Here is a 27,538-nt window from a genome sequence, read left to right as displayed (position 1 = left end):
CTGCACCCCATCTTTCAGGCCATTCAACCTGGAGGCTCTGAGAAAGGGTTCTCCACTTAAGAACCCCACTCTTTTCTCACACCGTCCTGAAGACCCTCATCTCCTGGCTGGGCCAGGAACCAGAGAGTGGGAAACATGGGGTCCAGGTTGGGACATTGAAATCAGAGGGACCTGGGCTCCAGTGTCACTTTAGCACCACCCTTAATAACACTGTGACCATGGACGGGTTACTTATCCTCTCTGGACCTCAGTATCCCCACCTGTGAGATGCTGGGAGCTGCTGGGAGGTTAAATAACAGGGCCTGTAAGGTCAGCACAGTGCCCAGCACATAGTCAGCACTCAACACATGGCTGCTGTCATCATTTGTGAGTCAAAACAGGAGGGGACTTGGGGTACAGCCACCAAACAACAGATGTGGGGACAGTCTCTGGGTGTGCCCCTGCAGCCCTGCAGGAATCTGGGCTCTGCAGGGTCCTGCGAAAACCGTCGTCACAGCTGTGCCCTCCAGGATAAGCCTCCCAGTATAAGCCTCCCAGTTGCCAACATTTTAAAGACCTCATCCCCAATCACGTGACCCAGAGCTAGTTTGGGCAACAGGGGTCGGTCCAGACTCAGGTCTCTCCCTGCTGAGGCCTGGGCTTGGGCTCCCAGGGCAACCTCTATATTACCCTGAGGCAACTGCCGGACCCTTGTGTTCGGTGCCCTCCCTGCACAGCCACCAGAACCCAGGTCGTGTCATCAGGGGAAGGGGCCCCCCCAGAGCCCCCAAAGCCTGGTCCTTGTCTGGGCCTACTACTGGGCGAGACTGCCAGCCGGACCTCAGGGCCGTCAGGCTTCGGGGATCTCCTCCACCCGTACCTCTCCGGCGCCGCCGCCCCTCCCAGGCCCTCCGTGGGCGTGCCGGGCTGGGCTGGCTGGGCTGGGCCAGCTCTGCAGGGGGAGGGAGGCTGGGGTGAGGATCAGCTGAAATCAAAGCCGCCGCTCCCCTCCCCGCCACGCCGCACCCCTGCCGAGCCGCCGCGCACCTCCTTCTTTGTCACAATGTTTTTCAATCCGGTGAAGCAAACTGTCCAATTAGAGCCGGGGCGTCCGGCTTCCATCTTTGCCGACGTTTAATTAACACGCTCCTCTTGGCAGCTGCTGACAAGTTCCAGAAACAGGTTGTAAAGGGTTTTTGTCTTTACCCAGCATGGAAAATGAGGGGTGTTACATCTCGGGAACATGAATAGGTTGCATTTCAGCTCCTCCTCCCCGCCGCCTCCTCCCGCTCCTCTGGCAAGCGGAATGAAGGCCTGAGTGCGTATGTACGTGTGAATTGCGAGGCGGACGGGGAGGGCGATTTGGAGGCAGGAGAGACCTTCTCCTCCCTCTCCCCTCACCCCTTCTTCCTGGAGTCTTTGCTCCACAAAGGATCTGGATTCTGCTTCTTATTCTCCAGCTGGCACACTTTTGCCTCACCTCCTTTTTAGCCATACCAAACCTTGCCATGCTGATTCCCATCCCTGGGTCTCTGCCCATGCTGTCCCTTTGCCATCCTTCTGGTAAACTCCTATTCAGCCTCCAAAACCCTGCACAGGTGGCCCACTCTGGTAAGCCACCTGGGCATTGAATGCCTGCCAGAGTTTTGGGTGGATTCTGGATGTCAGTTTAATCCCCCAGCTACACTGTGAGCCCCCTGAAGGCAGGAACCCTGTGTGGTGGCAGGCCTTAATAAGTGATGGAAGATCTGAATTACTGCAACATTCTCCCAATGTGGAGGGAAAGCAGGACTGGCATGGCAGGGAGGAAGGCGGGAAGGGTTGGGGGAGGGGAATTGGCCACAAAAGCCCTATCTCTCTACTCTCTCACCTGCCTGAGTGCCCTTGAAAGGGAGCCGGGTCACATGGAGGGCACAGTGGGCATGGTAGTTTCACAAAATGGGTGTTTCTGGGGTGGCTGATGTGAAGTAAGGAGGGGCCTTGGGGAAAGATCCCAGTACAAAAGCTGAGCCCTGCTGGGGGAGGGTGGGGGCGGGCTCCAGGCTGGGCAGACTCCAGCACCCTGAATTCTTCCTCTTCAGCCTGGGATGACTTTCCTTGCAGTGTGAGCGGCAGCTTGGGGTGGGAGGTCAGGACTGAGGCAGGAGGTTTCTTGGGTCTTTTTCTCCCTCAAACTGGCCCTGTTGGAGCATTAATACCCATTCTACAAAGAACACCAAGAACGTTTTATTCACGGAGGCTACCATCTGCATGGCACAGAGAGGCCTGGAGGTTTCAGGGGGCATGGGAGATACTGGCTGAGGGGCAGGAAGGGAGTGGAAGAGCCCAGCAGTCGGTGGTTGGCAGCTACGTTGTCTCATAGGAGGGCTCAGGTCCACCTCCAGCCCCCAGCCCCACTCCTGCCTGCTTTTCTCAGGCTGTGGCCACCAAGACCCCTGGTGGCAGGCTTCCTGCAGCCAGAACCTGGCTTGGATGCCCACTTTGTCTATAGCTCCTCCTCCATTCTCAGGCAGGTCCCCTGGGATGAAGGCGGAGGGAGAGATGGAGGCACCCTGGACCGGGCCAGCAGGTGGAGTGCCGCTCGCCTTGCTCTTTTGTTCCCAGCTTGATCAGCACTGGCTCCTTGGGGGAACGCTGGAACAGTCTGTGGAGCCTGCAGGGAGAGAGCCAACAGCAGCGGGCCACTGTTATGTTCTGCAGTAGCCCCTCGGGCACCTTTTCCTTTTCTGAACGAGATGGGCCGCATTAGAAGCAACCGGTGACAGCCTCTCTTTTCTCTTTCCTTAAACCCCAGCATCCTCTCCTGCCACATCACTCAGCCTGTGTCCCAGACACAGCTCTTTCCAAACTCTGGTCTTTGAAGAGGTCAGATAACTACGATAAGAGCAATGATAGCGACCTGGAGAGACCCCAGTTCCTCCACTTGCGCTGTGTGGCTTTGAAGATCCTGAACATCTCTGAGCCTTAATTTCCTCATCTATTAAAAAGAGGGAAGTAACTGCACCTGTCTGTAGAGATCTCTGAAGGGTCAGATGCAAAAGACATGAGAAAGGGCTTGGTGCATTCCACAGAGGGAGCAAGGAAATGTTAGTTGATGGAAAAAAAGGAAGGAGAGAGAGATAAGGAAGGAAGGAAGGGTCTCGCCTGAGTCGATCTACTGAACAGAGCCAGACCTGTCATCTCCACTTTTATAAATGAGGAAAGTGAGGCTCAGTCTCTGGGGTGAAGAGTTCCTCAAAGTCACTCTTCCAGTCCAGGGTGCTTTCCACAAATTACCGTGTCTGTCCAGTAGGCACATAGTCTGACTCTGAGTGCCTCTCCCACCAACCCCAGCATGCCGCTGTGGGTGGGTGGGTAGGGGGGTGTGGGAGCTCACATCCTCATTTCTTGATGCTTTCTTTTTGCCCCTTTGCTGGTGGCATCTGATTCCCAGAGTTGGGCCCCCACTGACAAGCCAAGCCCATGCTCACCTGCTTCTCACTTGCCCTGGGAGTTTAAGGTTCTGAGGGCTTGAGGGTGGGGTCCTCAGAACGGAAGACAATACTCTTCTGGTCCTTGGGCATCTGCAGAGAGAGGAGGCAGCTCCGAGGGCCCTGCCCCAGGCCGGGCAGGTGTACCTGGTGGAACTAGAACAGCCTGGGCAAGTCAGGAGCAGCAAATGGTGTGTGGCGGGCGCCACCTTGTGATCACCGTGCAGTTTGCATGCCGCAAAGCAGGGCAGTCTTTCACACAGGTATCTGGCTTCTAGTTTACTTAGCCACTGTCCAGGGTGCTAGGGCACTGCAAGGCCAAGGCACAGTCCTTGACTCACTAGAGCAATGGGAAGGTATTCAAGTGAAGTGCACAGTGACAGTAAGAGTTGTAAATGCACGCAAGAGACTGATAACCCAGCCTGGGGGGATTCCATTGTGCTGAACACACTTTTTGAAAGAGGCGTAGCAGTGTGCCAGGTGAGAGGCAGCACAGCAAGCTCCCTGAAGCGCGGGCAGGTCCAAAAGTGAGGTAGGGGGAGATGCAGGGGAAGCCAGAAGTGGATTGGTAGGTGCAGTAGGGGTGGGGCAGATCAGCCCAACCTTGGCCTCAAGGCTCAGATTTGATCCTAAAGACTCCCTCATCTGTTGTCCTGGGGAATATCTGTCTCACTTCTGTCCTCTGGGAAGCCACCTTATCTCCCAGGTAGACTACCCAGAGGCCAGGGGCCATGGGAATGGCTTGATGGTGGCTTACTTCCATCAACACGGAATTATATTACTTGAAACTGAGCACTGCTGAAGAGTATACAGCACGGAGAAGGTGTGAACTTAGAATAAATTATAAAGATCAAAACGGAACCAAGAGGGAATTCCCTGGTGGTCCAGTGGTTAGGACTTGGAGCTTCCACTGCTGCGGCCGCCCCAGTTCAATCCCTGGTTGGGAAACTAGGACCCCACAAGCTGTGCAATGGCCAAAAAAAAAGAAAAGAAAAAAAATAAAACAAGAGAGAACTTCTACATATGGGAATTGATAATGTTTTTTAGTTTATTTCATCAGCATTAAATCTGTGTGGTTTCTAATTGTGGTGTCTGAAATAGTTTAAGTTCTGACTTCAAATATAGAGTGAAAATAATTACACCGCTAAAAAAATAAAGTTTATTCAGAATGTAATAACACAAAACACTTCTTATGATGGAGAGATAAAGAAAAAGAGCAGGATACCAAATCGAGGATAATATCATCTCAGCTATGTATGAAAAATCAATGCCGATTTTAAAAAAAGGGCTGGAAGGAAATATATCGAGACTATTAATAGTGCTTGAATGAGGGTGATGGGATTTCTTTCTATTTTTCTCTATTTCCAGATTTTCTTTAATGAGCTTCTATTCATGTTATAATTTAAAAAATAATTTAAAGAGAGTGAATTGAAAAGGCTTATTAGTTATGTACATAAAATTGGATTACCCTGAAAACTTCTGGTATGATTTTAAAAATACAGAGCCAACTAATCATAAGAGATGCAAATCAAAACCACAATGAGCTATCACCTCACACCTGTCAGAATGGCTATCATCAGAAAGTCTACAAATAACAAACGCTGGTGAGGATGTGAGAAAAGGGAACCCTGGACACCGTTGGTGGGAATGAAAATTGGTGCAGCCACTATGGAGAACAGTATGGAAGTTCCTCAAAAAACTAAAAATAGAACTGCTATATGATCCAGCAATTCCACTGCTAGATATATATCTGAAGAAAATGGAAACACTAATTTGAAAAGATATATGCACCCCAATGTGCATAGCAGCATTATTTACAATAGCCAAGATATGGAAGCAACCTAAGTGTTCAACAACAGATAAGCAGATAAAGAAGAAACGTGGTATATAGAGAGAATGGAATATTACTCAGCCATAAAAAAGAATGAAATTCTGCCATTTGTAACAACATAGATGGACCTGGAGGGTGTTATGCTTAGTGAAATAAATCAGAGAAAGACAAATACTGTACGTTATCACTTATATGTGGAATCTAAAACATAAAATGAACGAATGAATATAACAGAACAGAAACAGACTCACAGATACAGAGAACAAACTAGTGGTTACCAGTGGGGAGAGGGAAGGGAGGAGGGGCCAGATGGGGTAGGGGATTAAGAGGTACAAACCACCATGTATAAAATAAGCTACAAGGATATAGTATACAGCACAGGGAAATATAGCTATTATTTTATAATAACTTTAAATCGAGTATATTAGAATATTGAATCACTATGCTGTACATCTGAAACTAATATAATACTGTAATTCAACCATACTTCAGTAATAAAATAATACAAAGCCAAATGAAGGACCATGATGGGCAGACCCTTGTCTCAGGGGCCACAGACACAGGCTAGGTCCTTGCCCTTGTCAGGAGGGGGAAGTGCAGGAGGCAAGAAGGGCCCTCTGTGTCATCCTCCATCACCTAATGCAGGTAAATACCTCTAATAATGATTCGTGGGGAGGAAGGCCATCCTGAAGTCACAGAAAGCTCAGACTGTGGCATGTTTTTTGGTTTTTTTTTTTTGCGGTACGCGGGCCTCTCACTGTTGTGGCCTCTCCCGTTGCGGAGCACAGGCTCCGGACGCGCAGGCTCAGTGGCCATGGCTCACGGGCCTAGCTGCTTCGCGGCACGTGGGATCTTCCCGGACCGGGGCACGAACCCGTGTCCCCTGCATCGGCAGGCGGACTCTCAACCACTGCGCCACCAGGGAAGCCCTGTGGCATGTTTTTAAAGAAACTGAGTTCTGTGACATTCTACTACTTTTAGCTTCTAGAACAATGTTTCTCAAGTTGGATTTTTGTACTGACACTTCTCTGGATGCTGGGAGAAGTGTTAGTATAAGACCACCTGGGAGCTTGTTCCCATGCAGAGTCCCAGGCCCTACTGAAATGGAATTTCTGGGCTAGCCTCTGGGAAACTGAGTTTTTCCAGGTGGTTCTTATGGATACAGAGGCTAAGCACTGCCCTGTGATTCTGAACCCAGGCTGTATATTAGATTCACCTGGGAGGTTTTAAGTACTGAAAAATTCTAATGCCCAGGCCCTTCACAAGACCAATTAACTCCAAGTCTCTGGAGGCTGAGACCTGAGCTTGGAAAGCTTTTAAAGCTCTCCAGGTGATTCCAATGTGCATGTAAGGACCCAAACCCACTGGTCTTGGGCAGTGGTTCACAGATGAGTTTTTCATCAGAGTCAGGTGGAGGGCTTGTAAACAGTGCTGGGCCCCACCTCTTGAGCTGTGAAATCAGGAGCTTTGGGTGGGACTTGAGAATTTATATTTCTCACGAGTTCCCAGGTGGTGCTTCTGCTCTGGGGAGCACAGGGGACTAGGCTTTGGGAATTACTCTAGAATGCTTTAGAATGAAGCCTTCAACCCCCAGGAGACACAGCCTCCTGGATAAAGGAGCAGGATGACACAGGCTCTGTCCCCCAACCCTCAGCTTCCTGCTTCCCAGGCCCCAGCCCAGCTGATGTGGTCCAGGGAGAGGGGAATGCAGCCACCCTTGTGTGGGGGGACAAGTCAGTAAAACTCACCTCCCAGTAGATTGCATCCTCAAAGCAGTTCTCATCAGCGGCTTGTCCCCAGAATGGCAATTTCAAAATGACCCCTAAAGGAAGTTGGAGGTCAGGGATAACTTCTTCTCTACCTACCCAGCCCTTTCCCTTGACGGAAAAATCCCCTCAGTCTCACCGCTATAAGTGCAGAGACAAAGGGTTTCTGGGAGCCTCAGCTGACCTCTGGCACACACTCTTAGGTCCCCCAACCACAGGACCCACCTTCTCTGGCCCAGCCAGTCCCACTCACCTACGATGATGCCGCCCACCAGGGCCATGGCCAGCGACACAAAGAGACCAGCAGCCTGGAACTTGCCCTGTGTGCTTGCGTTCCAGCTCAGTGTGGAACTTCCAAAGCCAAAGGCAAAGGCAAGCCTGGGGTGGAAACAGGGGGCAGGTCAGGGCCCCACGGAGAGGCCAAGTCACCGCCTGCTGCCACCCCACACACGAGTGGACACCAAGGCTCAATAACCCCTGGGCCTCAGCCTTCCTGTCTACAAAATGGGGGCACTGGAAAGATCAGATGATCTCTAAGATCCTTATGGAAGGACAGAGGTTGAGGAGAGAAGGCCCATGAAATAGTGGTCCAGACTGGGCAAGAAAGGGGATAGAGACACAGTCTTGGACCCGAAAGGAACAGTAGGAAGGAGGAATGGAGAAGGAAAGAGGGAGCTCAACCTCCCTCTGCCTCCTCCATTCTTACCCTTCCTGCCCATACAGCTCAGTGTTGGCAGAGGCTGCCGTCACAGCACCCACAATGCCACCTATGATGCCGGGCATGCCATGCAGGTTGTGAATGCCACACGTGTCCTGGATCCGCAGCCGGGACTCCAGGAATGGCTGGAAAGGGGAGATAGGTGCTGCTCAGGCAGGGGGCTGTGGCACGATGTGGGGAGGCCAGGATTCTGGAGGCTCCAAATACAGAGAGACCCCGGATTCCCCAGTCCCCCACCCCCTCCCTAGGGACCGCCCCCCACTGTCAGGAACACAGAGACCCCAGCATTCTCCAGCCCCCAGCCCCTGGCCTGGGGCCCTCACCGTCAGGTACACAAAACCCAGTGTGGAGATGATGCCGCAGATGAAGCCGATGATGAGGGAGCCGTAAGGCATGAGCATCATCTCGGCGGCGGTGCCCACGGCCACCCCTCCCGCGAGCGTGGCGTTCTGGATGTGCACCTGAGCAGGGCAGGCAGAGCGGGCAGGAACTCAGTCCTCATCCAGAGTAGCGTCCTGGAGGAGCTGACCCATAGCCCAAGTTGACCTCCTATGCGTGGGTGCCACCTGGGAGCCAGGGATGGCTCAGAGTGCATCTCAGCAAGCCAGGAAACTGCGGAGGGCTCCAGCCTGGGCCCAGGCTTCAGACAGCCACCCCTGTGTTCTCTGCACATGTGCCACCCACACCAGCGCTCTGGGCTTTTTCCGTGTGCACAAATCAGTGTTCTTGTGTCCATGCCAATGAGTTCCATCAGCACATCTGCATGTTCCCTTTTTATCTGGCTGCCACACATCCCTGTGTGCCCAGGTTTGCATGTCTGATGTTCTCTACGTGTCCGTGTGCCAACGTCAGGCACCTCTGGGGCCTATTCATTCACACGCACCCATGTCAGACTCTGTGAGCCTACACCAGCACCAGCTGACTCTCTGAGCGCCTACCTGCGCCATGGACTGTGTCGCTGGCTTGTGGGGATGTTGTTTCCTCTCCACAACAAGCCCAGGAGGTAAGTACAGTTATCTTTTGACGTTTACAGATGAGGAAATTGAGGCACAGGGAGGTTAATGGACTTGCTGAAGACCACACAGCTAGCAAGGGGCAGAAAGGTGTCTTGATCCAGGTCTTCGTGGAGCCACAGCCCCTGACCTTGACCCTATTCCATGTCCCTCCCTGCATGTGCCCACGTCAGCGTGTCTGATTCTCTTCCTGAGTCCCCACCTCTCTGTGCAGTGATCGGCCAGTGCATCCAGGGGCTCGAGGCTGTGTCCCGGAATAACGGGTACGCCTGGCAGTGTCTCGACACACATGTGCCCATGTCTAGAAGCTAGTGTCAGAATGGCAAATAGAGAGGCGGTTGTCTTTTTACAGAAAAATCTACCAGCACCCATGGGGTTTGGCCCCTCCCGCTAATGACAGAAACACATGTCCCAGTGGCGTGATATGAAGGACACTGGGCAACACCACATTCCCACAAACCTCCCAAATGCATCGAAGGGATTCCCCCCTTTGGTGTGTGGGATAGGGCAGGTGAAAGCAGTGCTAGGAAGGCTGAGGGCCAGTGTCTGGGGGATCAGAAGTTGGCAGAGGGGAGGTGCTCAGTCCAGAAGAGCTGTCAGCACCCAGGCTGTGGGGAGGAGAACGAGAGGAGCCAGTTCATCCAGAGCAGCCGGCATAATAGAACCTCCAAGAACGTGGTTCTGGACTCTGCCTAAAGCCAGCTATGTCATCTGGACAAATCATTTCTCCCGGAGCCTCCGTTTCTTCATCTGCAAGATGGGTGCGATAACCCTTATGCTGCCTGCTGCACAGCGCTGTCGGCGGGGCATGGTGATCAGTGCCCACTGGGCACAGGCAGTCGTGGCCGCAGCTCCCCCCAAGGCTCCCCACTGCTCCCCCGCCCCACGCTCACCATATCCAGCTTGCCCTTCTTATGCAGGACGCTGGACAGCGCCACCGCAGTGAGCACACAGGCTGCCAAGGAGCAGTAGGTGTTGATGACAGCTCGGTGCTGGGCGTCTCCGTGATTGGACACAGCTGAGTTGAAGCTGGGCCAGTACATCCACAGGAAGAGGGTGCCTGGCCAGACCAGACAGGGCCGGTGGGCCCGGGAGAAGAGGTGTTAGATGGGCCCAACGGAGCTCAGGCAGACATCCTGTCCTTTAGCTACAGAGATGTCAGATGACTCACACGCCCCAGCTATTTCCCACCCCTGCAGCTTTATTCATGCTGGGATCTTCTTAGAAGGCCGTCCCTGCCTTACTTACTACCTAACTCCCACTGAGCCTTCCACTCTGCTCCAGGAAGTCTACCTTGACCCCATAACTGGGCAAAATGCCTCCCACAGCACCTTGAGGGAGAATCCTTTTCTCCACTGTAGGGAGATTATCTGGTGGCGTGGCCATCTCTCTACTACACTGTGAGGCGCTCCTTGGAGGCAGGGCTGGGTTTTAAGAGACCAGAGAGGGTGGCTGATACGTATTCTCTGGAATGAATGGACACTGGAAATAGGAATGTACACCTTGCCTAGCCTAGGGATGGAGTGAACAGTTCCTGGTTACCACTGTGTCTGCCCTGGGACATCCTAGGGAACACACAGGATGACTGACCAACTTCTTCCAGCCCCATGGGGGAAAGGGACAAGTATCTGGGATCCTGGAAGTATCTATAGGCGACCTCTGTCTGCACTTCCTCCAAAGGGAGCTGGCAGCCACCTCACAGAGCGCATGGGGATCAGCTGTGAACATGGCAGCCTGAACTGCTTATGGTGACCTTCACCCGTCACAGTGGTCCTCACCCGACATGGCAGCCCTCAGTCATCAAGGCGGCCCTCAATCATTATGGAAGCTCTCACCGATCATGGCAAAGAGGTCCGAGTGGTACACAGAACTTGGCCTGTCCTTGCTCTGATACAGGTTGGGTCGGTAGAGGATCCAGGTCACTGTGAGCCCAAAGTAGGCGCCGAATGTGTGGATGGTCATGGAGCCCCCTGCATCCTTCACCTGGGGTACAAGGGGCCTGTAAGACTCTGACACCTCCTCTCTCTCCCTCCTCAGAGCACTCTCCCACCTCCCCCTACCCACAGACAGAAGTTCAGCTGTCTTTTGACTCCACAGGCTACAGGAGGGAGCCTAGGGTCCCTTATAGACCAATCAACTGGGAAGGGGAGAAAGTGGGGATCCCCTGTACAGCTATACTTCAATAAAAGAATAAAGAGGGGGATCCATGAACCCAGGCTGTAAGCCTGTCAGCAAAATGCCAGGGCATCCTCACCCAACAGATGAGGTTTATGGCCAGATGGGGAACGCAGGCCTGGAAAGGACTTGCTCGGTCACACAGCTGGAAGAGGTAAAGCCAAGCTAGGACCGAGGGCAGCGCCCTATCTGGTCTGTCACCCACTAGTTTCCAGCTTATCTTAATTCCTGGGACCTCGCCGCTGCCCTCTGGGGTCTCCCCTCTCCACATTTCCTCCTACACACCACTCCTGGCCCAACACCACCCCATCCGGACTGCCATTACCCGTCTCCCCTGCATCCTATCATGCTCCTTGTCCTCCAACCTCCCTCCCAGACTTCTAGCTTTGATATCTCTTCCTCCAGGAAGCCTCCCTGACCTGCCAGGTGCTGGTTCAGGCCTTCCTCCCCTCCCTCCAGGCCACCTAGCCCTGGAGCTCAATCCTTGTCTCACTGCATGGTCACTGTCTATTTGCTTCCTGGCCCCCTCACTAGACTGTGAGCTCCTTCGGATCGAAACGTGAGTCCTGCTCACCTCTGTATCCTAGTGCCTGGAGCATTGCCTGACATGCAGTTAGACTCCAAAATTCATTCCCTCGACAAATATTTCTTGAGAACTTATTAGGCATTGGGCCAGGTGCCAGGAATAGAGACTGTCCAGATAAGATAAGGTTTCCCATCCTTATCATATAAGGATACATGCTATGAAGAAGATAAATTAAGGCAATGAGAGAGAGAGTGACTGGGAAGAGGTAAGGTAGAAGGCAACACTGGGTAGGAGAATCTGGGAGGGCCTCTCTGAATAGATGAGATTCCAGTTTAGACCACAAAAAAGGACTGGGGTGGGGGGATGAGCATTCCAGGTAAAGGGAACAGCAAGTACAAAGGCCCTGAGGTGGAACCAAGCTTGGTGTGTTTGAAGAGCAGACAGCAGGGTATGGCCAGAGCACAGAAAGATGGGGAGACAGTAGATGATAAGCTTGGAGAAAAGGCTGGGACCAGAACATGTAGGGCCTTATAACAAGTTTGGATTTTATTTGAAGTGAAATTTTAAAAACCAGTGTTTTAATCCGGGGAATGGTCTTATATGCATTATTAACAGGTCACCATGGCTGCTGGTGGAGATTAGCCTGAGGTGGTGGGTGCGGCAAGGATGAAGCCAGCGAGGGACTTACTTCCCTGGCCATCCAGTAGTTAAAACTCTGCGCCTCCACTGCAGGGGGCGTGGGTTCAATCCCTGATAGGGGAACTAAGGTCCCACATGCCTGGCGCGGCCAAAAAAATAAATAAATAAAAGGATGAAGACAGGGAGATGAGTCAGGAGGAAGGGATATGGTGGCTTGGACTAGTCTGGTGGCTGAAAAAAAAATGACAAAATGAATGATTGAATGTAGGGTGGCCTGAAAACAAAAACCCTGGCAGTGGGACTTCCCTGGTGGTCCAGTGGTTAAGACTCTGTGCTTCCACTGCAGGGGGCATGGGTTCGATCCCTGGTTGGGGAACTAAAATCCTGTGTGCACAGCATGGCCGAAAAAAAACGAAAAGAAAAAGAATGGAAATCATGTGCTCACAATAGTGGAACAAAAAAGATTAGGGTCCTGGATCCCAGATGATACTGAGGAACCACTATACAAGCCCTGATCTCCCTGCTTCTGAGAAATAAACTTTTGTATTAAAAAACAAAAAACCCCCCAAAATCCTGGGGGTTTTCAGGCAGAGTCCAAATATAGAGGAGCTGGGGGCTAAGAAATGGATGGGGTCCCTGAATAATCCCTACACCTGCAAATATACCAAAGAGGTGTCTGAGCAAGAGTCAGCAGCCTAAGGTGCCCCTTACCTGGGCCAGTGAATTGGCCAACTCCAGGGGGCATCATTCCTGCCATAGAGGTCCATGTGAATGGCACCTCTGGAGTTGTGCAACCTGTGAAGCTATACATATCCACCTTGGCCACTCCCCTGGAAACTTTTCTTACTGATGTGCCCCTTCAATATACTGTGCCTTTTTCTTGGCAGAGCAATCTGGGAATATGTGTGTGGAAGAGGATGTGCAGGAACATCCCATTCTTTCCATCTGATATACAGGAAAGAGAAAGAAGAGAGAAAATCAACATGTGAGGAACCACTTCTCTGCCTAGCTGGTGGACTGATGTACCAGGTGGACTATCATTCCTGCCCAATAAATGTCATTACTCCCGCTTTACAGATGAGGAAACTGAGATTCAGAAGGTTAAGTGACTTGCCAAGCTTGAATTGAATTCAGCTGGCATGTCTCCCCAGCTCTCTCTTTCTCTGTCCCCCTCCTGCCCCCACCCAAGTGTCCCTTCCACCCCCATCCCTGTTCTGAATCCTGCTCACCTCTAGCAGGCTGAGGAGAATGAACTCATTCACTGAGAAGAGGGTCACTTGGAAGAGAGTCATGATGAGGAGCTGGACAGGGCTGACTTTGCCCAGAACTGCCCCAAAGGCGACACAGACAGAGCCCACACAGAAGTCCGCATTGATGAGGCTGTGGGGAGACAGGTCAGGGGAGGGGCTGAGGCCACAGCAAGAAGTGGCACTCCAAGCCCTGGGGTTGAACCTAGACTTTGGTCACTTGTGGGTTTGGGCTTGCGGTCTAAACTTTCTGAGCCTCAGTTTCATCATCTGTGGTAATGGGCACATAGCATCTTAGAGCTACTCTAAGAATTGAAAGAGGGCTTCCCTGGTGGCGCAGTGGTTGAGAGTCCACCTGCCGATGCAGGGGCCCCGGTCCGGGAAGATCCCACATGCCATGGAGTGGCTGGGCCCGTGAGCCATGGCCGCTGAGCCTGCGCGTCTGGAGCCTGTGCTCCGCAACGGGAGAGGCCACAACAGTGAGAGGCCCACGTACAGCAAAAAAAAAAAAGAATTGAAACAAATAGCATGTGAAGTATCCAGCACAGCAGTGGTACATACTAGATGCCACACCCTTCCTTTGCGGCCCCATCTCAGGCCCCCACGCCTCCTTGAAGGCAGCTTGCGTTTAAGGCATCCAAGTGGTCTGGCTGCTGTTGTTGAATGTGGCCCATATTTGGGGCCTCGCCCTGCCCTCCGTCTTCTACCTGCCCTTCCAGAACCTCTTCTCACCTGCCTCCTCTTCCGGAAGCCTTCCCCAATTCCTCTAACCAGATGTGGTCTCTGCCTCCGAATCCTTATCTCTCACTGTGCACACACCTCTCCTGCTGGCTACCAGGGCCTTGCTTGGGTTTGAGTTATCGTGACCTCCTCCTCACCTTACTTGGGAGAGAGGATATGTGTCCAGGGAAGAGAGAGGGGCCTTCCTGCAGGCAGTAGGGAGCCGGAGGCTGGGTGGAGGGAGGGGGCAGAAAGGCCAACAGAGAGAATGGAGGCAGAGGGGCACATAGGCGCTCCTTAAGTGTGAACCCTGAAAGCCCAGCCAGCCAGCAGAGGTGGACATCATGTGGTCAGAGGAGACCCTGTTTCCATCCGCGTGTTCGCTTTGCCTAACCCAGGCCTCTGTGGGCCCTGCCAGCAGCAACGCTGTCCTGGATTCCAAGGCAGACTCTCAGCGTGGCTCTCCGAGTCATGAGCGTTGTTAATTGGGGTTCGTGTAAGAGCGTTGTTAATTGGGGTTCGTGTAAGTACAGCAGGGGCTACTACTTCCTTAAGGCAGTCACATCCAGGGGAGTGCCCCTCCCCCACGTTCAGGTGTGTGTGTGTGTGTGTGTGTGTGTGTGTGTGTGTGTGTGAATCAGGAGGTGAGAAGTAAGAAGCCAGCTGATTGTAGGGTCAGTGCGTGGAGTGGGGGCAGGGCACTGTTCCCTCAGGGTCCCTCCCCAGACAAAGGATGTTCACTGGAATGTACGCTTCACTATGAGCCTTGTTCACTGCTGAGTCCCCAGGGCCTGGCTGCATGAACAATGACAGCTGCTAAGTGCCAGGCACCTAAATGCCTGCTCACTACTGCTCAGGCCCTCCTGTACCACATCTGAACCAATGATGGGAAATGGAGGCTTAGAGAGGCCGAGTTATTTGCCCCAATTCCCATAACTGCAGCCAGAAGACCATCTGACAGAGGTGACCACTAGGAAGGAGTGAGAGGGAGAGTACCAAAGCCCACACCTGGGCCATCAGCTCCCAGGAGATGGAGATCTGGATTTCACCTCTCAGGCAGAGCCTGCAGAGGGGAACTACCCTGGAGTGACAGGTACGATCTGGAGGACTCGGCAGCAGGGACAGGACAGAAGCCAGGAGAAGGGTCCACAGGTCAGGTCTGGGGGCGACATGCTCATCTCAGCCCTGGGCACCAGAGATCAGCTCTGGCTCAGTTGGTGAAAATCATTTCCCTGAAAACCAATTTGCCAAAACTCAAGTTGTCAAATGACTAACTTGTTAAATAACTGGTTCAAAAAACTTAACTCACAAAAGTTTACAATAATTCCCTTTGAACATTTTAAAAAGCATTTAGCCATAGCTATTTTGCTGTGGTGGCCAATTAAATATATTACAGATATTTTTTATGCTTTGGGTCTATGGCTTTGGGAATGAGAATTTCTTGTGTATCTTAAACAGTAGAGTGATATGCATGTCACGGATTTTATATACAAAAAGACTGACTTCTTGGTTCCGAAACATTTCCTATCTAGTCGACTATTTTTCCTGTTTCTCTTAATTCATGGAGTCACTAACTGGCTTAAGTGAATTAATATTTTGCAAATATTTGGCATATGTTTAAAATTTCAGGCACCTGGCTTATGATACCTGGTTGGTGCCCTATATGTGACAGCAGGGATTTGCACTTTAAACGTGGTTTATAACAATTTGCCTCTAAACCCTTTCTGTGAACTTGGTTTTCTGATTTTCTCCCATGCAACACAAATTGCTATAGGTTTCACAAGTTGCCATGGCCTAGAGAGTTTGATAAATGAGACATTCAGTGAAGTGACTGCTTGGCAACTTGGTTTTTGGCAAGTTGGCAAATTTATTGTATAACCTGCTGGTGGTGTTGGGGGGAGGGATACACTGAGGCTCCTAGGAGGTCTCCTCAGACAGAGGGAGGAGCTGAGTTACCTGATGTGAGGGGGTGGTGGTATTCACCAGACCAAGAGATTATCACAGAGAAAAGTGATGTGGATAGAGGTGAGAAGAGATGGGGATAAGGTGCCCCCTGGAGGCTGAGGCAGGGAGGGGCTTCAGTCTTCGGTCTCCACACCTGCTTCAGCTCTTTCCTATGCCTGTTCCGTGGGTGGGGATACGGGCAAGTCAGGGAGAGGGCAAGGCAGGGAGAAGCACCCCATTCCGTCCACAATGAACCTTAGGAGGCTTGTTCAGGCAGCCCTACACTCCTTCCCCTCCTCTGCCACCCGCAACACCGCCCCCTCCATGGGTTCCATGGGCTGAGGTTTCTCAGGGCAATTTTGATGTTTGATGTGTCAAAGGGGAGGGTCTGGCTCTGGCCCCTGGAGAGAAGAAGCCTGGCCTTGTGTCCCTGCAGCCTGCGTCTTAGGAGGAGGGAAAGCCTCCAACAGCACTTGGACACCATTAGAACTCCCACCCTGGGGACTCGTTGATCAGGAAGTGAGTGAGCGAGCGTGTGTGGTGTATGTCGCAGGGCCCCGGGTACCCTGGATGGACGATGAGGACCCAGCTCACAGCCCCAAGCGCCGGGCTCCGCCCCTGGACCCTCCCCTCACCCGGGGCCCCGCCCACTGTGCCCGCCCCGCCGCCGGCGCCGCCCTTACTTCTCCACGCCCAAGAGAATGTAGCGTCCGTCAAAGGAGTGGAACCATCCCTGCATGAGCAGCGCCCACTGGATGCCGAAGGCCGCCAGCAGGAAGTTGAAGCCCACGGCGCTGTAGCCGTAGCGCTGCAGGAAGGTCATGAGGAAGCCGAAGCCCACGAAGATCATCACGTGCACGTCCTGGAAGCCTGCGGGGAAAGCGCAGCCGAGGGTCTTGGCGGCCCGGCGAAGACCCACCGTAGCCTTGGGTCTGGGCCAGCTCCGCCCAACATAGAGCCTGTGTCTTCCCTGCCGCTGGCCGGGGCGGGCCGCCCCCGAAGCCGGTCCCGCCATGCCCGCATCTGGATCCTGAGGCTAGGCGCAGTAATGAATGGCTCTACTGCAAGTAGAGGAGCCATTACTACCCCCATCAAGTCATAATATACAAACTACTATGTATAAAACAGATAAACAAGGTCCTACTGTATAGCAAAGGGAACTATTCAATAGTTCTATTCAATATATTGAATAGAAACTATTGAAACTATATTGAAACTATTCAATATATTCAATAGCCTGTAATAAACCGTAAAGGAAAGAATATGACAAAGAATGGACTTCCCTGGTGGTGCAGTGGTTAAGAATCCACCTGCCAATGCAGGGGACATGGGTTCAGTCCCTGATCCAGGAAGATCCCACATGCTTGTGGCAACTAAGCCTGTGAGCCACAAGTATTGAGCCTGCACGCCACAACTATTGAGCCCACGTGGTGCAACTATTGAAGCCCGCGTGCCTAGAGCCCGTGCTCTGCACCACCACAATGAGAAGCCCAAGCACCGCAATGAAGAGTAGCCCCTACTCTACACAACTAGAGAAAGCCTGAGCGCAGCAACAAAGACCCAATGCAGCCATAAATAAATAAATAAACTTATTTTTTAAAAATTTATTAAAAAAAAGAAAAAATATATTTATATATATGTATAACTGAATCACTTTGCTGTACACCAGAAACTAACCTAACATTGTAAATCGACTATACTTCAATTTAAAAAAAAAAGGCCTTCTGGAGTGGACTGGTCTAGGGGAACAGAGGTGGGCCCCCCGACTTTAGACCACTTAGACCACTGGGTTTTAAGGCCAAGAAATGCCTGAGGTCCCCCTCGGGAGATGACAGCTTCCCCTCACCACTCTCACCAAGGGTGGGCGTGGGCAGCTAGGCATTTCAAACTGGGGCCAGGCTGTGGATTACACCCAGGGTCTAGGGCCTTGCCCCCTTAACTCCATTCTTCTACTATGGAGAAGTTAGTCTTATCTAGCCTAGGAGTCCCTTGACTGGCCATGCTCATCAGTTGATCACCCCCAGAAACATCGCCACATCCCACCCCCACTCCCAGCAAGCACACCTTCCAGCATCACTGAGACCTGAATTAGATGTCTCTGGAAAGTCACTTAACATACTTGATTCTCAGCACCTTCTGCAATGCTTACTCACAGACGTTGCAGAGATTAAATGCAGATGTGTGTGTAAAGCACCTAGCACAGTGTCTATCCCATAATAGATGCTCCAAATGGGCATGTCATTATTTATTGCTACTTGATTATCATTTATTGTTACTTAGGTATAGTCTAATTCTCAGTTCTGACCCAACCCTTCTACCAATTCACAGTGTGGGCTCAACAAGCTACTTCCAGGACTTCCTGGGCGGTCCAGTGGTTAAGACTTTGCGCTTCCACTGCAGGGGGCATGGGTTCGATCCCTGGTCAGGGAACTAAGATCCCGCATGGTGCAGCAAAAAAGAAAGGAAGGAAGGAAGGAATAAGGGAAGGGAGAAAGAAAGAAAGGAAGGGAGAAAGAAAGAAAAGACAAGCCACTTCCCCTCTCAGAGCCTCAGTTTTCTCAATGATAAAACTAAAGGGATGGATTAGAATGATCTCAAGTGTCCTCCTAGGGCTAACATTGCATGGTTCTAGATTCCCAGAAAATAACAGAAGGCAAAGAGCTTTGAGAAGCAAAGACAGCTACAAAAGTATAAGCCACTAAAAGGAACGACCACAGGTGTCACAGGACACAGGGGCCAGATGGAAGCGCTCTCATTGGCCAATTCTGGGACACTTTGAGCACCAAAATAATTAGGTTACCATAACAAATTAAAACCATAAAAAAATAGGAACTCAGAATAGGTAAATATATAAATGAGATAGCAGGGAGGGCTCTTGCTTACAGCAGAATGCTGCCAGCCTGACAGTTAAATGTGGAATGAGCGCTGAAGTTGGAAAATCATAATTTTCACAGCAAAGATTCCATCAGTGGATGCTGAAATCCAGGGACAAATTTTTATGAAGAGCAGGACATTTGCCTTGTCTTAAAATGGTCTCCCTATAGACTGCTTATGAGTTGCAAGGGAGGGGAAAAAGCACCCAGTAATTATACGGCAGAGAAATTGGGCAACATCTTGACTGGGTGATCAAAATGAACATCACCAGTGAGGGACAGATGGACAATGTGCTCCTTTAGGGAGATACTCTGAAAAGGACATATCCCCTCTGTGGTGCTCTGGCTGAGAATGCATAATCCCACTCTAACCGTGAGGAAACATCAGACAAAAAATGAGCAACATGTTATTAGAAAGGGGTGAGGCTGTATTCTTGAAAAAAATCAATATCGTAAAAGATAAAGAAAGGCTGCCCATTTTGAGCATCTATTATGGGACAGACCCTGTGCTAGGTGCTTTACATGCACAGGAATGGTCCAGATTAAAGCGGCTAAAGAGGGAGAGGGAAGGGTAGGCTGGGACGAAGTGAGAGAGTAGCATTGCCATATATACACTACCAAATGCAAAATAGATAGCTAGTGGGAAGCAGCTGCATAGCACAGGGAGACCAGCTCGGTGTTTTGAGACCACCTAGAGGGGTGGGATAGGGAGGGTGGGAGGGAGGCACAAGAGGGAGGGGATACGGGGATATATGTATACGTATAGCTGATTCACTTTGTTATTCAGCAAAAACTAACACAACATTGTAAAGCAATTATGCTCCAATAAAGATGTTAAAAAAAAGAAAAAGAGGCTAAAGAGACAGGTCAAATAAATTCAACACCTAACACTAGACTGGATCCTGGACTTGGCTGGGGTGGGGGGTGGGTGCAGGTGCAGGGGAGTGCTACAAAGGTTGTTACTGCGCCAACTGACAAAATTATATAGGGACAGTATATTAAAGTACTGTGCAATGTAAATTTATGAAATTGATCACTGTGGTTATAGAAGAGAATACCTCTATTCTTAGGAAACATTGTGGAGTAATTAAGGCTACAAGACCATGATGTGTACAACTGACTCTCAAGTAGTTCAGGGAAAAAGTAAGTGTGTGTATGTGCTTGTGTTTATGTGGGAAAAGAGAGAGAGAGAGAGAGAGAGAGAGAGAGAAGAGCAGATAGCTTAATCGGAGTTAAAGAGTATACAGTGTTCTTTGTACTATTTTTGTCTTAGCAACTTTTTGTAAATTTGGAATGATTTCCAAATTAAAACATTTTTTGAATAAAAGTGAACTGCAGAGCCCACCAGACCTGGCCTACCCGCCTGCCTCCTCATTCTTCCTTTCCTCAGTCCTCCCCTCCCTCCTGTGCCCCGGCGTCACTGGCCTCCCTTGTGCTCGGTCCCACTCCGGGTCTTTGCCCGTGGTGGTCCCTCCACCTGGGATGCTGTTCCCACAGAATGGCCAAGCAACTTCTCTTCCTGCAGATCTTGGCAAAATGTCACCTCATCACAGAGGCCTTCCTGACCCCTGAGTTTAAACTTGGTTCTTTCCCTCACAGCACCCTCTTGTTTCTATTCTAGTTCTTATTACAATTTGTAGTTAGGTTTGTTTGTCTAGCCCTCCAGACTATAAAGCTCAAAGAAGGCAAGGCCAAGCCTGTTTTGTTCACTCTGGTATTCTCCATTGTCTATGAGAGTGCCCAGGTAGATGTCCCATAAAAATCCAGGAATGAATGAATGAATGAATGAATGGTTACTGTCATGATCTCAGCAGCACCCAGATATGCCAGCCTAGGGCCCAGGTGGGATTTCACCATCGGGGAGGCTGCAGGCCTTCTACCGTCCAAAGTCTCCTACCCACTGGGCGGATAGGCCCTGGTGCCCACAGCAGCCTGGCGATGCTTACGCTTGCCAGCCCCCATCTGCCCTCATCTGTCTCCCCTGCAGGCTTCCCTGAGGCCCAGGCCACAGCCATAGACCCCTTGGCTAGCAGCTACCTGGACGAGGCTGAGAGAGGAGGCCCTGGCACATTGCTGGGTAAGGGTTGAGGGCATAGCAGATGATGCAAGAGAGCTGTGGGTGTCGCCCCAGTATGGTGCTCTGAGCTTTGCGCTTCTTGCGCTGACCTACACAAACAAACAGCAGCTCAGCTTAGGTTCACAATGTGTGCAGCTGATTTCATGTATTATCATGTTTCATGGTTTATCACGTTTCTAACTGTTGTGGAGGAAGCTGAGCTAATGTATGTGAAGCACCATACACGGTGTTATGGTTATTCTTGGGAAGAACTGATGGGTGACAGACTGGAAAGAGAGGGAGAAGACACATTCAGACCACAATTACAAAAGCAGGGACGGGACGTGGCAGGAGGGCAGAGCTGTGGGTAAACACAAGGAAGGAGGAGGAGGTTGCCGGGGTGGGAGGGAGGTGCTGGGACTAACGCTGGTTGTGGGAGTCTGAGATGACCCCAGGGGTGGTGGTGAGTGTCGGGCAGGGTAATGTGGGAGGAATGGATCCTGGCCTTGGGGCTTGGAGCTGGGGTCTGAGATCAGGCAGACCTGCAGACAGAGCTGGCAGCTGGAATGTGGGAATGGTGAGTGGGAGCCAGAAGCCGAGGATCTGCTAGCTTGCCTTGAAGCTAACAGACCAGACAGGGAAGCTGCTGGCAAGGAGGTGGGGGGAACCCCTGGAAAAAGGTAGCATCACAGAAGGTGGGGGCCATTCAAGGAGCGGGGTGTCAGCTGTTTGGTGGCAGAGGAAGCATGCGGGCAGGGGCAGGGCTGAAGAGTACTGGAGGCGGCCTTCCTGGGGGGTGATGTGCAGTTTCAGGGCTGCCTTCGTTCTCCCTGTGGAGCAGAAGAGAGGCCTCAGCTTCCCAGGGCTTCTCCCTAACTGTCCCCACCTGGCCAGTTCTCTGTCCTTCTCTGTGACTCCCTGGCTGTCCTGACCTCTGTCTCTGACCCTCTCTGCAGGTGTCTCTTTCTCCTCCCCCCACCTCAGGCACACAGATGCCAGCTTCTCTCTCCTTGGGCACCTTCCCTATCCATTCTCTTGCTCATCTCTCTTTATCTCCCAAAGTCCTCATTAGAAGTACCACTTTATTAACTTATATTTCATAAAGTTTGATGCTACTGAAAATGCTTTTAATAATAATGGTCTGGGGACTTCCCGGGAGGTCCAGTGGTTAAGACTTTGCCTTCCAATGCAGGGGGTGTGGGTTCGATCCCTGGTTGGGGAGCTAAGATTCCACATGCCTTGTGGCCAAAAAAATCAAAACATAAAACGGAAGCAATATTGTAACAAATTCAATAAAGACTTTAAAAATGGTCCACATCAAAAAAAAAAAAATAGTGTGAAGGTCTGGAGTGCATGAACTTCAGAAGGGACATACCTCTCTGATCTGCAGTTTCTTTTTCTGTAAAGTGGGGGATAGTAACAGAGCTCAGAGGTGTGTGGTGCACATTTAATTGGTCATCCAACCAAAGCCCTGGGCATAGGCCTGGCCCTTTAGCCGTTGTGCAATCATATTAGCTACTGTAATACTTCTCTTTTTCTCTTTCAAGACTGACTAGGTGCTTTGCATTGCGTTGGCGACTTGCTGGAGGACAGTGTAAGTTGTTAAGACACCTCCCCTCTTCCCCCTCTTTCCCCAGCCTGGAGTGACTCAAGCAGCCCAGCCCAGAACCTGCTCTCCACTGGGAGGTCCCTGATAGGGCGAGTCTGGCACCTGGCGTCCAGCTCTGAGAGCTGCCACAAGGGGGCACCAGTACACAGCTGTTCTGCACCCACTTCCTTGCTCACTCTTCCCTTATGGGTCCCTAATGAAGCTGGCCTGAAGCTGGCCAAGTCTCAAAAATCTCTGAAGCCTGAGGACAAAGCTTCCCATGCTGACGGGCTATGGCAGCTCTCCCTCCTCTGCTGCCTCAGCACAGCAGGAGTGGTGCCCTGCAGCAGCCTGGGTACCAGCCCTTCCCATGCTCTATAGGCCAGCCCAGCCTAACCTGTTGCCTTTGAAACCTACCGGCCAGACCCTCAATTCCCCAAGGCTCTGTGCCCACCTCCCCCATGCCTCAGAGCCGACCACAGAACCACCCCATCACTGCAAAACCTCCTGGGGAGGTGGCTGGGGAGTAGCAATGCGGCAGAGACTGGGGGAAGCTGGTTGGCTGTGCAGTGGGAGGGCTTGGCCTCGCCCCTGCCTGTGCCACTGACCAGCTGGGCAAGTCTCTAACCTTCATCACCGGCACCATAAAATAGAAACAAATACACTCCCTGCCTGACAGAGCATGCAAAAAGCACTTGTAAGTGGGGAGAGCACAAAGGAATTTAAATGCTATAATAGTTCAAACTAATATTGGAAGAGACATTCCTCGGCCACATCTCTAAAGGGATGCTGAGCCTGCACTTAAACACCTTCAGCAGCAGAGCACTCACTCCCTTCTGAGTAAGCTCGATACCAGCATTTACTGTCCTCTGTTTTCATGCCATGAGACGTGCCCTCCCCACCACCCGTCATCTTCAATCTTCCAGGAGAGCCTGTGCGTTAAAGAACATTCCCACTTCACAGATGAGCATACTGAGGCTCAGCATGGTTAAGGAGGTGGCTTACTCCATTTAGTGATGGACCCAGATCTGTTTAATTCCAAAGTCAACCACCAGGTTACACTGCCCTCTGCTTGTGGGAACATTGGTCTTTATTAAATGGAGTTGAATCTGAGGTTCAGGTTCCCAGGAGCACAGGCCAAGCCTTGTTGCCTCGGTTTCATGAAACAGTCCTTCAGGTTTGAAACTGTGGCATCCTCTACCTTGGGTGATCTCCCTTCTCCCTTAGTTTTCCCAGGAGGCTTCAAGAGCTGAGGCTCTGATGGCTCCTCCTCAGGCCAACCTCCCCCAGACACTGCCTGGAGACCCCCAGGCCCCAGAGCACCAGCCCAGGAGGAAGTTCATGTTCAGCAGCCGGTGCCTGCAACACGGCCTTTGAGGCCACTGCCAGGGCAGGTCCCCAGCTGGTTCTGTGCCTGCCGCCAAGGGGCCCATGCTTGGGGAGTTGTCCTCAGGCACTCCTGGGCCCCAGCCTGAGCCAGCTGGAGCGGTACTCCTCTGGAAACCGAGATGCCCAGTGTACTCCACTAATCCCTTGGGCCGGAATGAGGCCCACGCAGGTGTTGACAGCCTGGAACCAAGAATCCTGAAAGTACCACAAGGGCTGCCCTCACTTCCCGCCCCTGGGAATTGCCTTCAGGCCCAGGAATCCAGGCACAGGGCCCCACCTGGGCTCCAACTCCTAACCATGGCCACTGGGAGCAAGAGGGGCAGGAAGAGAGGGGAAAGGTGAGACTAGGGGGAGGAGGGCAGTGTAGCAGGGTGGGCTCAGGTCCCCGGAGCTCCTACTCTGGCTCACTAGTTTCCTAGCTGAGTGACTTTTGCAAGATACTTCCCCTCTCTGGCCTTAGTCTCCTCACCTGTAAAATGAGAGTCATAACATTGCCTTCCTCATGCGGTGGCGGTGATGACTTATGGAGAGATTGCATGTTGGTTTGAGTTGCTGCCACTACTTCCTGCCCTTGCCAAGGAATCCTGAGGCCGAGATTCTTTCCCTACACTCCTCTCCTCTCTGTCACTTCCTGCTCAGATGACAAAGAGCGCCCCGGCTGTGGCAGGAGAAACTCAAGGCCCTCATTGATGGCTGGGACTACCTCATCCCACTTAGCGACCTCCCTCCCAGTCTTTTCACAAACTTAAAGCCGCTCAGCCCACATCCCCGCATGCTCTTTCCATGGACCCCTTAACTGCCCTGCTTTCCCCTCCTCACCATCCCACTGCTCTCCAGGAAGCTGTCACAGATCTCTTCTGCACAGAGCACTTGACCCCCTTGCTGAGGCCTGCGGTGTCGGGGTGTACCTCTCTGACCAGAGTGGCCATAAGCCCTGGTTTGCTGAGACAGTCATGGTTTATGCCTGTGTCCTGGCAAATTACTACTAGCACAAATTTCCTACCTCTTCACTCTCCAAAGTGTCATTTGGTTGATAAATTATACGGCCACCCTATAGATAAGTGATCACTGAGTGAATAAAAGTAGAGCATGTATGCAAGGAAGTGGGTGGGTGTGGAGAGAGTGGGGATAGGAGCTGGGGAGATGTGAGGATTGTACCCCCTACTGCCGTGGTTCTGTAGCTCCTATTAGAGGATCTTGAGACCTTCCACTGCACAGACACATGCGGGACCTATAAACGCCCATGGGAAGCCTTGGCCCTACGCTTTACCAAGGGGCTGGCTCTGTGGCCAACAGAGAAGCAAGAGCTGGAGGGAAGGAGTGAAACAGGCAAAGGAGGGTCTCAAGCTTGCCTGCCTCACCATTTGCTGGGTCAGTCCCCCGCCAAGAAGCATAAAAGTGGGCAATGTGAAAGGTGGATTTGGAGTCTAAGCTCCAAGGCTACAGCTGTCAAGATCTCTTAAAACATGGCCCTGAGTGGAGCCCAGTAGAGGCTGTGGTGTCACCAATGCTGGGCGCCCTCTTCTCTCACCTCCCTTCTTTTAGGCACCATATTTCTGTTAACAAAGCCTGTGATTTTGCTGGCTTTTTGGGAGGCACTTAATGTGGCTGGCTCCCACGGGGCCTACAGTCTCCTCCACCTCTACTTCTTTTCATGCAGGCTGCCATCCTGAACGTGTGTACTTATTTAACTGGATCTGAGTACAATGGGTAGAATCCCATTACTGAGGGTGTATAAGCCATGGAGGGAAGACCAGTTTGTGTAGGTGACTGTTCCAAAACCAACAGTCCATGACTATGTGAGCACCAACAGTTAGAAAGATTGTCTTTGGCTGCTGGTAGATGGTGTGGAAAACTAGAAAGCACAAGGGCATGAAAAGAGTCCTGGGCTGGGAGTCTAGAGGTTGGGCCGACCCGAGTGACCTTGGGCCAGTTCTTCTAACTCCTGAATCCTAGGGCCTCTGTGTTTAGTGCTCTTCTAGCAATTGCTCCATTATGAAGTGAGGATTCCATGCCCAGCACCAGGCCAGAACTTTATGTGCAAGGTCTCAACCCACTCCTGGGAGGTAGGATCTATTATTATCGTCACTGGACAGATGAGGAAATTGAGTTTCTGCATTGTTGACATTTGCCTAAGGCCACCCACCTGGTTAATGGCAGAGCCACGATAGAGGTGAGGTCTGGTGATTCCAGGGCCATGCTCTTAACCACAGCACCACAGATGCGAGAGAATTCAGGGGTGTTCTTTCTCCCTCTCCAAGCCAAAAGGTGGTAGGTGCCGTGGTCCCCCACACCTCTCCCAGCAGCAGGGCTGGTAGGCCAATGAGCCACCCCTGCAGCCCTCGACATTGGAACTACCCCCTTAACATGGAGAGCATGGGCACAGCTGGACAAGGGAACCAGAGTCACCCACTGGTTGGTGACCAAGATGAGACTCAGGTCTTTGGAAGATATCAGGAAGGGCTCTCTGACAGGGAGGCTGGAGGTCTCTGACGGCACCTGGAAGGAGTGAGCTCTCCCCGTGAGTTTTCAGGGGGTGAAAGGAATTTGTGTACATCCGGCCACTTCCCAAGCTTGATCTCCAGACACTGGGAAGTCCCCCTGGTGGGGAGCCTAAGAGGGGCGGGGCAGGGGGGCCTGTGGGCAGCATTTCCTCCTCCGCTCCCGCCTGCCTGCCCGATGTTCCTGAGCAGCAGGCTGCGGAGGTGAGGCCGGGCGGGGCCCTCAGCCCGGTGGGGACAGCTCGGATATGCCGCAGCTGGGCCTGCAAGGTGGTGGGACTTACTCGGGTACCGATAGTAGAATTCATTGTCCAAGTCGCTGGAAATGTTCCTGGACATCCTCTCCTCGATCCAGTGGGCGTCGGCATCCAGGTCATAGCGCACGAACACGCCGAAGAGGACCACCAGGGCCACTTGCAGGAGCAGGCAGATGACCGGCAGCCGCCAGCGGAGATTGGTGTTCCAGGCCATGCTGCAGGGGGCGCCTGGCCGGGACGGGCAGCAGGCAGTTCGGACGCTCGGAGGCGAGAGAGGCTTTTAAGACTTGGGCAGGGGCGGGGCGGCCGAGTCCGGTTGCGGAACAGCTGATCCGGGGGCCGCCCGCGCGCTCGCCCAACCGGGGAGGGGACCCGCGGCCCGCGGCTCGCCCTCCGCCCAAGGGCCCCCGCGCTGGGGTGGTGTTGACGGTGGCGGGAGTAGGGACCGAGAGGGCAGAGGGCAGAGATTAAGGCGTCCAGCCTCTGTGGATCCCATAGATACCGGGCAGCACTGCCTTTCCTCTTCTGTTCCGGTGAACAGAGGAAGAAAAAGCCGATCATTTGCCTCCCACCGAGATAAAAACGAAGGCATTCCCGGGCATAAATCATCATCATCATCATCTTCTTCATCTTCATCTTCATCTTCTTCATCGTCGTGCCTTTCTTTTCCTGATTACAAAATTCACACAGGGTACATGAAAAACCAGGAAAGTTCAAGAAACTGTCACAGACCAGGGAAGCCTGAAGAGACATGACACATCAACGTGATGTGATACCCAGGATTGTATCCTGGAACAGAAAGAGGATGTTAATGGGAAAACTGGAGAAACCCAAATAAAGTCTCAA

At 52.0% G+C, this 27,538-nt stretch overlaps 1 protein-coding gene across 1 annotated transcript; it reads right to left on the bottom strand.

The window, feature by feature from the left end:
• Positions 1-2,183: 2,183 nt before the first annotated feature.
• RHCG (Rh family C glycoprotein) lies at positions 2,184-27,148 on the bottom strand. The gene is made up of 11 exons (XM_004278250.2): positions 26,720-27,148; positions 16,712-16,898; positions 13,347-13,497; positions 10,613-10,760; positions 9,671-9,837; positions 8,088-8,225; positions 7,753-7,889; positions 7,300-7,424; positions 7,029-7,102; positions 3,450-3,542; positions 2,184-2,632 (listed from the first exon to the last, which is right to left on the bottom strand). The coding sequence occupies exons 1-10, from the start codon at positions 26,904-26,906 to the stop codon at positions 3,474-3,476; spliced, it is 1,383 nt and encodes a 460-aa protein (XP_004278298.1). The 5' UTR covers positions 26,907-27,148; the 3' UTR covers positions 2,184-2,632; positions 3,450-3,473.
• Between the last annotated feature and the right edge of the window lie 390 nt (positions 27,149-27,538).

The sequence above is a fragment of the Orcinus orca genome, chromosome 2, assembly GCF_937001465.1.
Source record: "Orcinus orca chromosome 2, mOrcOrc1.1, whole genome shotgun sequence".
Lineage (NCBI taxonomy): Eukaryota > Metazoa > Chordata > Mammalia > Artiodactyla > Delphinidae > Orcinus > Orcinus orca.
The sequence above is the reverse complement of the archived record's forward strand: the minus strand, read 5'-3'. Positions and strand labels throughout refer to the sequence as shown.